Source organism: Epinephelus fuscoguttatus, linkage group LG4 (genome assembly GCF_011397635.1).
Source record: "Epinephelus fuscoguttatus linkage group LG4, E.fuscoguttatus.final_Chr_v1".
Classification (NCBI taxonomy): Eukaryota; Metazoa; Chordata; class Actinopteri; order Perciformes; family Serranidae; genus Epinephelus; species Epinephelus fuscoguttatus.
Window position 1 is genome coordinate 16,692,196 of NC_064755.1, and position 14,210 is coordinate 16,706,405.

Here is a 14,210-nt window from a genome sequence, read left to right on the forward strand (position 1 = left end):
TTATTAGCAGAAATGGTATATATTATTCATAAATGTGTTTTCATAACTTTATAATTACCTGAAAATAAGAACTGTGGTGCTTTCGTTACTTTAGAATGAGCCGTTTATGTCTGTATTATAGATCTGAATAATTACTGGGATTATGTTAGGATTACGATGGCACCTATTCATTCCAATGGAGTTGCTTGCCTGGCTTGTATGCCAAAAAGTTTTCTAGCCTCCCTGTTTACATCTGTGGTATGTGGCCCTTTGAATAGATGCAGTACTGTTTCTCCTGCTGGCCCAACTCGGCTCAGTGACCTCACATTGTGGTGACATCACAGATTTTTAAATCTCTTTTCTTGGCTTGAGGAAAGTCTTACAGATATATAACCACCATGGCTAAACAATTCAGAGTAGAGTCATAACTGACCTTGTTTGCAGTTTGAGATGTCCTGTCAACAGTTTTACAGATGTCTCAAAACTGGCCTATGGGGAAAATACTTCTGGGCCACAGGGGATTTTTTTCACTGCAGTACTGCAAGTGACCAGTAGGAAAAAAATGCTGCAAGGGTGAGCAGCTTATCCGGGGGTTTGAGCTACATACATTGTGGGTTCTCTCCCGTTAAGTCCGCCACATTGTTCTATAGTAGCCAAGAAGGTACAAATCAAAAGCCCCTTTTACACTGGCAGATTTTCCGTGAATGTTGGGCCGTTTTGCCGGCAAGCTGCGAGCATTTAGACACACAGAGCTGGATTGGCGAGTTGATCTGAGGTGCCCAATTTTCCGCCTCGTAGGGTAGTCATATTGGCGGAACCCTTTTAGTTTAAACCGGGGCTGCTGAAGACTTGTGGGAGGAGCTGTTGATGACGCCGCATGTGCGAGGCACTGGCGGTGGATAAACAGGGAACAGCTGACAGCAGGTATTAGCAAACAGCTAGTAGCAAGAGGGAAACACAAACCTGACACACACTGTAAAGATGAGCAACTGGGGAGACGAGGAATAGCGCGCCCTCCTTGTCCTCGCAAACAAAGAGGCCATTAACCGTCAGATGACAGGGACGATGAGGAACGGGCCGACTTATGAGAGAATCGCCGAAGGACTGACCAGCCGCGGCTTCCCTCCCACGTCACTGTTTACGTCACACGCTGAGCTACACGTTTTGTTACTTGCTCACGCCCCCCATTGCCCCGAAAAAGGCACATTCTGTATTAACAGAAATAGGTAGGCGGCATTTTGCTGCACTCCCCGATTTTGTTTTTATACTGCTGAAAAAATACTGATTGGGCTTTCCTGCAAATTTGCACAACTCCTGTCTAAAAAGGGCTTCTGACTGGCTCTCGATCAGGCCATTCATGTTTTCACATCAGCCACTGTTGTTCTCCTTCACGCTTGGCACTCAGGGGAAGTCTCAATGTTGCAGACCTCCACACTAGACACCACTTAATCCTACACATTAGACCTTCAAACTGTTAAATACTAAACCACTGTATGTTCACTAGCTAGATACTGACTTTCTGTCTGATGTTTGGTGTCTGCATACAGCTGCCTGCTAAAGCTGAAACTGATGCAAATGAAACTGGTGACAGTTAACCAAAACAGTAGATTTGCAAACCAGAAACCTATAACAATGAGCTGAAAGACATTTGAATGCTCCGTAAAGCTGACAGGAACTACAGAGTGTGAGGATAATTCTCTGCAAGTCACTATGCAAGAACCCTTTTCATGTTACACATCAATTCATCAATATAAAAATATCGATAGTAACAGCTTTAAATATGTCATATTTTCCCACCAGTGTAAGGTTAACTGGCACAAAGCTCCAAACCAAATGGTCTGCTGGCGCTGGGCTGCACAATGGTTTGTTTTGCTAAAAAAATGTTCTGTTAACTAACTCAAGTGTAGCTGATATTTCAACATGAAGTCATGCATGTTTGCCCACCTGGCCATGTGAATAAGAAAAAGGAAACGCCACCATAAAACAAATTGAGCCAAGACCTACAAGGTACATTACCTACACTTGATGTTATGACTTTAGGGTGAAATTTTCCTTTAAATCTTTCACCCAAACCAGCTCTGCCCAGACTTGAAAGTCATCTCACACCTAAAGCGTGATTAGAAAATCGTCCTTGGGGTGGTACACATCCCTGAGCGCTGGATATCATGTTCCACCAGACATTTTCTGTGACATGCACGCGTCGTTAAGGAAATCAAAGAATCACTGTGTAGCTGGGTCTAGTGGGAGCCATAAGAAATATCCCACCATATAGAGCAGTTTCCTGTTCTGACAGGATACCACAGCCGAAGAAGGGAAACCCAACACCCACCTGCAAATAACACTGACTCAGACATGGTGAGAGGAGCCCCTGACATCTTGGTGTATGTGTGTGAGTGAGTTTGTGTGTGCTGGGCTTGTGTGTGGGAGGCCTGCCATATGCTGGATGTGCCAAAGCAGAGCTGTGAGGTGTAGTAGGTGTATAGCAGACAATATAGCATGAGGTAATTATGGATACTGTGCAGAGGCCTGACACATCAATTAATGAAACAACCAAGAATAAGTTTTCCCATTTTTGATGAATTAGCTACAAAGAAATGCATCCAGACATAGCAATATATAACATACAGCACATACAGAACTTTACTTACACCTACACAACACAGACTCTAATTACAATCAAACTACTTTTCTATAATTGATCACTCTTGAGGGTTTAGAGAAATAATTTGATATCCTGGAAGTCTATTGCTTTCTTGCTGATTAGATGAGAAGATAAATTAGGCTCTAATGTCTGTACGGTAAATGCATCACTACAGCTGGCAGCCTGTTAGCTTAACATTAGCTTAGCATTAGAGGACTGTTTATTGGCAAGAAGCGACAACTTTCTGAAGTCTTGTCGTCACCATGCTGTTGCCAGGCAGCAAGCCGAGACCTGGGGAACGGCTCCTGGCCAAGAAATGGTTGTGCCAAAAATTCCTGCTCTGCTGAAATTCTCAGGGACATAACCCGTGTAACACCACAACGTGTTAATTAGTTAGATTAAGAGTCACTGTCAGGGTGGACTTGGTTACGTTTGGACAGAGCCAGGTCAAAGTCCTGCATTAGATCAGATACCCAATGGGTGAGGTGATTCCTTGGTGGTATTTTGTCTTAATTTTCTTTCTGGGTTCAGTTCTGGGAATAATAATAATCTACTTTGATATTTTAACATTTTTAATCCTCTGATTGCTGACTTTGTCTTTTGGTTTTGTCTTCTGCACCACCTGCAAAATGAGAGCTGCTTCAATTAGGTGCGTTAATGTAGAGATGTGCTGCTCAACATTACGAGAATATGCAAAAATTCTTAATCTAAATTGTATTTCTTTACTTACCTGCTTTTTAAAATATATTATCTTATTTTCAAATGTGTGAAATGCCCCAAAATGATCACTTTAAACATGCTGCCTAACCTAATTATTTGAACAGAGCATGGTTATTATTGGATTTGCGAGTTGCAGAATTAATTGGTCACATGTGCAGGTGGGTGAAGTATTGCACGTCTCGGATTGGAGCGGGTCGTGAAAATCACACCTGTGCAGCACTCTGAGCCAGCCTAGCTGTTTCCTTCTGTTTCCAAGCTTTATGCTAAGCTAAGCTAACTGTCTGCTGGTCGTGGCTTTATCACTAATGTACAGATATGAGAGTGGTCCCAATCTTCGTAGTTAACCCTCGGCAAGAAAGCCCTTCCCAAAATGTCAAATTATTGCTTTCTGTGTACGAGAGAAAGTGTGCCCAAATTATTGAGCTCATTATTACATGACAGAGGCTGAAAAGTTCATAAAGTAACTAGCTTATTGACTTTGTAGCAGCACAAAAAGGAAATCAGCTTTGGCGAGAGAGATGCAATAAAGACATTCATAAAGGCCTCCTGACAAAGCCGGGTCACCGGCGTTAGCATAATATGGAAAAATCACCTCAATTGCTCCCACTTGGCAGAGAGAGACGGCGAGAATGGATTGAGCAATACGGAGGTTCAATTTGGCAGGCAGTGGCTCGGTTAAGGTCAACCCACCCTCGGATTGACTGGCTGTTTGGTTTTACTGGGAAGACAATGAATGATGCGCCTGCACCTCGGCCTTATCTGTCACTGCAGATAGAGGGTATCTTAGACATTTTTAGACATCCTGCAGTGTCACAGTATGAAATGTGATGGAAATCTTCCACCTATATGGAACTTCCTATATTAACCCAACCAGTCATCCTCTGATGCCCCAAGAGACGCACATGTCCACTGTCTTTTAACCTATCAGTCTTAAACCTGCAATAACTGACTTTTTGGTGTCTTCAGGGGGCAGCAGAAACCAGCTGTGAACATACTGACATATCAACCTTATGGCAAACTTAAGAGGGGACAGTGTTGGTGGGGAAAAAATATCAGACACACATACACATGTGTACGCCCAAACAAACTAAAAACTAATAATAATCTTAAAATCTTTCAAAATAGTGTATATACTGTTTGAACATCCTGAAACTTAATGCTGCATTAATTGAATATTTTTTGCCATTTGGGGACAGCAGATAAAGATGACCAAAGACATATTACCTTTTAAGTTGATATGGACAAACATGTTAGCATATTTATACATCCAACAGACACAGAGCAACATTAGCATTCATTTTTGGAATCATGCTTCTGGCCACCTGGCAAAAATATGTCCAATATTCACTCTATTTTCAGCTGTCTTTCGGTCTTGGCTCTGCAGCTGGTAGTGGCAAAACCGGCTGCAGCGTAACCACTCGGGACCACTGAAAGTGGTTGTTTTTACCACTGACAGGCTCAGATTGTTATTATATGTGTCTGACAACTCATGAAAAGGATCCCTACAGAGACAGACCTTTTTGATAAAGAGTAAGATCCTTTTTGATTATCCGGAAACAGCCCCAAAATCGCGACTGCCCATCCCACCAGAATCCATTTAAAAAAAACAGTAATTTTAGCGTTAATAGAGCTAGCATATTTTCACATCTAAATCGGTTAATTAAGGGTTAATTTTAACCAAACCACAACTGGTGATTGTTGGAGTGGTGAAAACATGAAGTAAGACAGCTTTTGTGAGTTTCGTTTTGCTCCTGTGAAGTTTTAATGACGTGTGTTTTACAATGATAAAATTACTGTTTATTTAAATGGAGTCTGGTGGGCTTGGCGCGAGCAATGCCCTGGTTAAACAAAAAGTATCTTAACCTTAAACAAAAAGGTCTATCTCTGTAGGGGTCCTTTCCATAATGTTGTCTGACACTTAGAATAACAGGTTGAACCTGTCAGTGATAAAAACAAGCACTTTTATTTGACATACATTGAGGTTGCACTGTTGCCCCAAGTGGTTACATTGCAGCCTGTTTTGCCACTTGTGGCTGCAGCGGTCTCGCTAATACTGGACCAGTGTCAAAAATTGTTGTCACCACACTTAGACACAAAAACATGAAAAATTAGGGTCCAGCTTAAAAAATACCAAAGTTACCCTTTAAGGGAAAATCTGTCTCTTTAGCTGCCTAATATTTCACAGTGTACACCAGCTACAGTCATCGCTCGCTAGCTGAATATGGCTAGTTGTTAAGTGTTGATACTGGTGTGCAGTCTGAGAGCAGTGAGAATAAACCAAAGCAATACAGGTATGTGCTGGAAAACTAAACCAATTAGTAAAATGGCACCATAGCTCTCTTCACTTTCCACAGTCATTTGATGCATTGTTACTATAAAAATATATATCTTCGCCATTTTTAAGATAATTTTCATGCCAGTAATTAATTACTACCTAACGGACAACACCATACTGAATGGCAGCATGGATTTGATGCACTCTGCCAATTTTCTGGCCTTGGGCATTACATCAATATTCCTCATGCTCCAGACATTTTTCTTGCATCTCAACCTATTCACCGGTCCAATGCACCACTGAACACTCACCGCACCTCTTCTACAGCTGAAACCTTGCTGCATGCCAAGTGGCCTCCTGAGTGTGCAGAGTGACTGAATATTGCCATTCAATACCTTACAGTATGTGCTCGTACTGTAAGCTCTGCATTTCTGCACTGTGGGGCAAGAGGAATATTATGATACTACATTTTGTCATCACTACTACAAATGAGCATACATTTAAGTGAGTCTAATTCTGACTGTGCAGCTGAAGCCTTGCAGCCGTGTGCTGTTGTAAGCAAATACACATGGAAACAGAAAACAAGCTGTTTGTTTAGCAAAAATGTTTCACTGTCCCTTTAAAACAAAGAGGTACAGTGAACTAAAGTGCTCTTCTCATGATGCCAGGCTTCTGTTGGTGATTCATCAATACGGCCACAGAGTCTCTCAGAGTTTCTCTCCCTCTCTCTGCCTGTCTGTCTCTCTTTCTCTCCCTCACTCTATAACTCAGTTTTATTCGCATCACTCTGCATAATGCATGATAGCACATAGGTCCCCCAAGGCCTTTCATTACGTAAACCTGTTGCAAGAGGAGCCACAGCAGCACTTTTACAACATCCATCAAAACAGGGGGCAAGCATGTGTTAGAGTGCTTTGTGATGTATTGCTGTTTAAGCAGCAGTGAAGTCTGACTGCAATTACACTTACTTTCAAAGCACACACCTCTAACTATTTCAAAACACTGGGAAAGCCAATTGTGAAAACTACCGGCGAGGTATTGTGTGCACCGGAATCAGCAAATGTGCACAGGAATGAAAGACATCCTTCCTCTCTGGGTGAAAAGAATAAGACTCACCTCTGCAGGGCATTATTGCAGGAAAACCCCTTTCACTGAAAGCTCTCAAAGTCAGACTTCAAGCCTGAGGATATCAGACCCTACTTCGTCATTTTGTGCATTAACAAAACAGCCACATACAGTATAAGAAGGATGTCAGAGAATAGCATCTGCAATGTAACACTGCACAGGAGACAGAAGAGGCGAGCTGGCCTTAAGAGGACCACTCTCTCTCATCCTGATCCACTCATCATCATCACCTGCCTGCTGCCTCTGCGGCTCACTCTGAGAATAGGAAGCACTATTTGATCTGCAGAAATGCTCTTTTAGTGTTGAGCTAAAGTTCACGGTTCCACAACAAGAAAGAGACTGTGGCATGACCTTTGCATATAAGAGATGCGGAAGCAGGTGTATCAGAGGGAGGCTTTATATAGATCCGGGCAGTATGGTGCAGGTAAAACTTGCTTGGATCAGTATCACCTACCATGTTACATAAATATATGGATGTCTGGAGTAAATCCAAAGAAGCCATTACCTTGTTGTGCTGATATAAATATCTGCTGTGAGATGAGAGGGGGAACTTTACAAGTTCAGCATGGGGATTTAGAATCTGTGGATGTTTGGTAAGGACATGAAGTGGAGAAGGATCCCTGTTGCATGGACTTACAGTACTCACAACTCACCGCTTGCATTCTTCCCACAGATCAAGTGTTGCCAGTGCTGCAGAGACCCCCATATCTCTGCGTCAGTGTTGACGGCCTGCTCCAGGGTCTCAACTGTGAACTTGGGGATCCCGTTATCACGCTCCAGCAGCGCACTGCGCAGCACCCGCGCGTACACCTCGCGGAAGAGGCTCTCCATGCACGCGGCCAGGTAGATCGCGGCGTGCTCGTGGATCCTGACCGCAATCTTGCTGTCGACCATCCACCTGAAGAACTTCCCCACGTTGAAGATGAGTCCGCAGCGCGCCGACTTCCCGCGGCAGAACTTGTCCTCCTCCGTGCTCATGTTGTACAGGGACAAGGCACTGAGGGCCGCGCTGATGCAGCTCATCGAGACGCTCCACGACAGGACGATCTTTATGGCACTTTGGATCTCGTATTTGGTGCATTTGGCGTAGCGCAAACTCAAGCGCTGCGACTCCTTCGCGACCCTGACTAGGGCCCGGCTGATGAGCACCGAGAGCCTGAGCAGGACGTCCTGCGGGGGGGTCGGCAGGGTCATCTCCTCGTCCCTGCTCAGCGCGCTCGCCACTTCCCCGAGGCTCCACGGCACATCCTCAAGCTCGGGTAGTTTAGCGCACTGCCCGGTGCTCTCCAGGATCTCGGCGTCTTCGACCAGGACCGTGTTAACAGTGTCCAGGCTGTTGTGTCGACTGTGCATCGAGTCGGTTAAATGCCAGTAATTCCCCCCATGTGCCTCTGAGCAGCACAGCGACGCACTGGAAGATCTGAAGGAGTCGGCGGCTCCACCATAACCCGAGTCTAGCGTCAAATCCTCCAGGGTCCTCGCTACTGACTTGCTACTCCTTGCCATAACTGCACTTCATACTGTAAAAGAGGGCTTTGGGAAAGTGGAGGAAAATATTCAAGGCGGTGGAGTTTGAATACGCACGCGTCTGGCACGAGCTCTGCTGAGAGATATTATTCTGCGTGCAGGAAAAGTCCATCCGAGGCTGTCGTATAAAGTTAAAGAGTAGTATCTCACTACAGTGCATCAACAATCACACAGTGCTGTAGCAGCGCAGTGCCTGACAGATGGAGGCGGGGCCGCAGAGACCCGAGAACAGCTGTCAGCCAATGGACTCTCGGGATGAAGCAGCAAGGAGTTTTAATTGGATCACTTTAGAGGATCAATATAAAGTCATTGATGTAGCCCATGATGAGGCTTATTATTATCAATAATAAAAAAGGCAGTGTAAACAGCGAGCTCAGTGGTTGTGCCATACTCTATACCCTACTTTCAGGAAGTTTCTCAAAACTTTGCAATTACATAAACGCATAAACCCTGTCATGTAAAGGGACAATGTAAGAGACAGAAGTTGCAGTAAATAATAAATCACATAATATACAGTGGTGCTTTCATGTAACCATGTTTAGGGGACTAGTCCTCCAGGGGATCAGGCTTTTCAGATATTTTCTGAGGGGCCCATGTCTGATCGTAACATGACTCAAGACCATTAATAATAGATTGCATGCATAATGTATCCTTCTCTGTTCCTCTGGAGGATAACTCATTGAAAAGATCTGAATTACTTTCAAGGTCATTCGCTGGGATCACTTGCAGGGTCTAACCTTGCCATTTGGTTTTCTTCCCCCTAAACCCATATATAGGCTCTGTGGATTGGGTTTGACCCCCAGTCAACCTTAAATAAAAGCCATGATGGATGCATGTGTCAGTGCAATTTAAAAGATGGGAGCGATATTCTTTATTCTTTAACTGCAGCAGTGAGGTATTTGATTTGAGTTAAATGTACTGGAAATAACTGCAGTCATACTGTAATACCAGCAAAACCAGTTCAGTGCAAATAACTGTAAAATGTCTCGGGGGTTGGCTCCGTGAACTGGAGATTGCTCACTGATCTGAGGGACTGTGGCTGCTTTACATCTGAGATGCAGTGGATTCTGCATTTGACAGCAGGTTGGATGTGTCTCTGGAGCAATAGTGAACCCTGGTGTTGTGCAGCCAAACTTCAGTTTATTTGTCAGGGCGAAATTCTCCAATTTCTGACAGTTAAAGAGACAACTGGAAATATTTATTCTTCACTGGGGATAGACATCTGTCACAAAAGATACTTAAACATGTCACAGCAGGAAACACAGGTGTAAATACCGAAATGAATGACGGCTGATTCGCATCTCGCTGCTTCAGTGTCAAGGTCCTGGTATTGTGCATGCTGGCTCACTTTCACTGCTTACAGGGACACTTGAATAGAACAAGGCCATTATTTGTTACAAGTAAAATCTGTGCTTTTCCCATTATGACAAGTCAACAAGTCTGCTGTGGACAATACCTATCTGTTAATGCATTACAAGCACATGATGCATGTCAATACACATACAAACAAAAGGGCATATTCACAATCTGAAGGTCACACAAGAAAAGGACACGATGCCAGACAGTGCAGGATGTCTGAGAGAAAAACATGTTTCTCCAAAACCAACTTATGGACATGTTGAATGTTTTAGTAGGTTCCCTCTCTGCTCCAGTGTAAACAGAATACTATCAACTGCAAAGTCTACTAAAGGGTCTGCACAGCACAGAAGGCAGCAGAATGAGAGAAGTCAGAAACACATCGGACAATAGAAGTGAAAGGGGGCACAGATATTCAGTAATATCATTTAAATGAAATAAAGGAGCGAGACAGGGCTTCATAACAGTAATGCCCTCTGAGAAAGACCAAGAGACTGATTGATTTGTCTTAATAATGCTGATTTATCTAAGTAACCTCATTGGTCGCTCTATGACAGCTCTATGCTTTGAGAGAAAGAAAGACTTTGATGTTGGGCACCAAAGAATTTTTGGAGAATCAATTCTTGTAAAAATGAAAGCAGCTAAATTGGGTTATCAAACTCACCTTGAAGGTCTTTGCGAGGATAATTTAATATCGCAGTTTCATCTCTAGGTTGGGTGCAAATTAGCCTTTCCGGCTGAGGGACTGCTTTAATCAAACTTAATTTAGAAGGAGCAGCATGTCAGAGGGAGCACAATTCGGAATGAGGTAATTAGAAAAAAAGGTGATTTTGTGCCAAAAGCCATTTTCTAGTTAAAACCCACAGGAGTCGGAGCACAGACCGAGTGACCTGTTTTTAAGACACATTATCAGCATAGCTCTAGGGGAGGTAATGTTGGTCCATCCACAACTTTGGTTCAGACTTAAATATCTCTGAAACTATTACGCTGGATTGAATAAAAATTTGGTACAGATATTCATTGTATGGCATGGTGGTGCAGTGGTTAGCACTGTCGCCTCACAGCAAGAGGGTTCCTGGCTAAATCCCAGGAGGGAGCCCTTCTGTGCGGAGCTTGCATGTTCCCCCCATGGGTTTTTTTTCTGGGTACTCCAGCTTCCTCCCACAGTCCAAAGACAAGCAGGTTAACTGGTGACTCTAAATTGTCCGTAGGTGTGAATGTGAGCGTGAATGATTGTCTGTCACTATGTCTTGGCCCTGCGATAGTCTGGCGACCTGTCCAGGGTGTACCCCTCCTCTCGCCCAATGTCACCTGGGATAGGCTCCAGCCCATCTTCGACCCTCAAGAGGATAAGCAGTTCCAAAAATGGACAAATGTTCATTGTACCCAGACAATAGATGCCACCATGAGGTTCACATTTTTGGTTTTGAGTGAAATGTCTCGACAACTATTGGATGTATTGGTTTAACATTTGGTAGAGACATGCATGTTTCACCTATTTCCAGTATTGTAATTTTATGACCAAAAAACCTGCAAAAGCACAAGACATTCCCATCAGCCTCTGCTGTACTTTGTGTTCAGTGCCAATTAAAATCAGATGGTACACATGGTAGACATTATAGGCCACCTGCTAAATGTCATCCTGTTAGCATGCTGACATTAAAAACACTTAGCTAAAAGAGAGGTACAGCTAGCTGCTAAATTACAGCTATCTACACAGTTGTATGTATACAGTACGTATACAGTATGTAATACATGTACTTCATCTAATACAGCATAAAAGCTGCAAATCAATCAGTGTGCTCCACTCTCCTTTTCCTCTCAGAAGTGTGCTGCTAATTGTACTGTCAATCAACTTAGGACACTGACTGAACACTGAACATGTTGGCCAGTATCGCTGCAACCTACTCTTTGTGCCAAAGTCAGTCAGTGGCCAAAGCTGTGACTGCTCTAACAAGTACAAGTGCAAATAAAAACCTTGAAACAAATTCTTAAAAGGGAAAGAACACTCATGCTCTTGAAAACGAGAAAACAGAAATGAAAGACAAAATAAATGAGTGAAAAAAGGGAAAATGTTAAATAATCTGATAAAGGGGATTCCAAGGCCTTTCAAAAACAATCCTGGTTAAGACTGCCATCTAGTGTCCACTTGCAAAGCTACATGCAATTGCAAGTAACTCAACACAGCCAAGCTTGTTTATGGTGGAACTACTGGAGAACTGGAGTCCTTGACATGAGCAATCAGAACAAAACATTACTTAAATTCTACCCTATTGAGTGGAGTGAGAATTTAATTAAATTTGCTTTTGGAAAAAGCAAAGAGGTCAGAAAAGGTTGATCAGATAGTAGCTGTATTATTGAGAAGTTAGCAGAAGGTGGAGAATGGAAAATGCCACCATACATTGGCTAATAATTTGCAGATCAACCGCAGACTATCAGCACAAACCCAGAAGCTGATCCACTGCAGACTTGCGGTCCATCACCCTCCCTATCGTCTACAGTATGATGGCCTGAGCTAACCATTTTGACTGTGGGATTCTGGAAAGCCAGGGTATGCCCCGAGAAAACAGCATGCTACTGCTTTACACGCACATCCACCATAATTTACTCCAGAAGAGAGAGAGATGTGCGGTCTGGGAACACCAGGCCACTAAGGCAGTTTCTGGTGCAGCTGAAAAAGATAGCCTCCAGACAGAAAGCTACAGTGCAGACTTTACTGCCTTACATTAAGCTATGCTGTTTATTGTTAGACCTCAGTTTCTGAATCACTGAGCAGGCAGTTTCAAGCCAAGCTGATCTGTTTTCCCATTAGCCTATTCTAGATGACTACAACAGAAAGAGGAACTGTCAGGTGCAATGCTGCGAGGAAGTTAAAAGCCCGTACAGGTAGATACTTTCTATAATAGTAGATATACTGTGTAGCTCCACAAGCCTGCGTCTGTGGACATAATATTATTTGACATCCTGCTTCAGGGTGATACAGTATGTCCCTCTCATCAGCACAGCACATTCTCTTTCTTCTTGAAGTGGTATTTCTGTGTGTTTTAAAGGAGGAGGAACAGGTTACATAATTTTTCATAAAAGTATTTGTGTTACCCCTTGTAGAAAACAGAGTGTGAGTAACATTAAACATTCAGTACGGAGGCAGTTACACTTAAAAATGCAATAACTTATGCAACAAATGTAACAAAGCAAATATAAATCAAATATTGCCTGATTTGCCATCACGTATGCTCACAATGTTATTTAAAACACTGAGTAAAGCAGCATGCTCAGCTCATCACAGACAGGCCGCTAGCACAGCACCTGCTAATGTGTGCTCACCTTTTTTATCTGATAACATGTTCAGGAGATTTTTACTAGGAGCCGAATTATCTGCTTAGGTCTCTTCCTCTTCAAGACAAACATACCTGGTGATTTAGACCGTTAAAAACACTGAATAAAGAAGTTTTGCATTAACGTTTTTCTGACACTGTTTGGCTGTGTGGAGGGGCTGCTAACTTCTGTGGCCGACATGAAAACGCAATGGCCCTATCTAAAGTCCAGTGTTCGGTTTGTCTGTTCTAGGCTACTGTGATACATGGTTGTGCCACATGGTGGACTCTGTAGACAACGACCCATTATGGATGTATTTAGAGACCTAGATGCAGCATTGGCAGCAGGGCCCCAATCGTTCCCATGAAAGTTGCTCAGTGGTGCATGACGCCAATAAAGCAGATGATCAGCGCTGCTTCCTTATAATTGGGCCCATACAGCAGGCGTACTAGAGACTTAGGGCCGCCAAGCATGGCCGCTTAGTGCTCACCTACCTTGAATGGGGATAAAATAATTTAATCTTATGGCTCTTGTAGACTTCTGAAATGTTATTAGACCAGCAGATTAATTCTTAATAGAAAAACAAGTCATTTTGTGGGGGCTGTGACATTAAAAAAATGTATCCACTGATTTATAGATCAGTGGTTCCCAACTGGTCCAAGCAGGGGGCCCGATCCCTCCGTAGTCACTAACTCAACGTCCACAGAGTTGAATATATTCAGTGTCATACTTGTGTTTGGCCACATCTCAAATGTGTTTACTGTCTCTGTTAAGTAGCTGTCCCTCATTCACTCAGTCTACAGCAGGACACGGCACTTCAGAATAAAAGCTCTGTGCTGGAAATTCATTCATTCATTCATTCATTCATTCATTCATTCATCTTCTAACCGCTTCATCCTCTTGAGGGTCGCGGGGGGGCTGGAGCCTATCCCAGCTGACATCGGGCGAGAGGCAGGGTACACCCTGGACAGGTCGCCAGACTATCGCAGGGCTGACACATAGAGACAGACAACCATTCACGCTCACATTCACACCTACGGACAATTTAGAGTTATCAATTAACCTAGTCCCCAATCTGCATGTCTTTGGACTGTGGGAGGAAGCCGGAGTGCCCGGAGAGAACCCACGCTGACACGGGGAGAACATGCAAACTCCGCACAGAAGGGCTCCCATGCCCGGGATCGAACCGGCAACCCTCTTGCTGTGAGGCGAGAGCCACCACACCACCGTGCCGCCCACTGGAAATTCAATGTACTTGAAAATAAAATGTGT

At 43.5% G+C, this 14,210-nt stretch overlaps 1 protein-coding gene across 1 annotated transcript in view; it reads right to left on the minus strand.

Moving 5' to 3' along the window:
• The window catches only part of btbd11b (BTB (POZ) domain containing 11b), a 106,091-nt gene extending 97,559 nt beyond the window's left edge, over positions 1–8,532 (minus strand). The window contains exon 1 of the mRNA XM_049573406.1: positions 7,394–8,532. Within this exon, the coding sequence (XP_049429363.1) occupies positions 7,394–8,246 (853 nt within the window). The 5' untranslated portion in view covers positions 8,247–8,532. The remainder of the gene's footprint in view (positions 1–7,393) is intronic.
• Between the last annotated feature and the right edge of the window lie 5,678 nt (positions 8,533–14,210).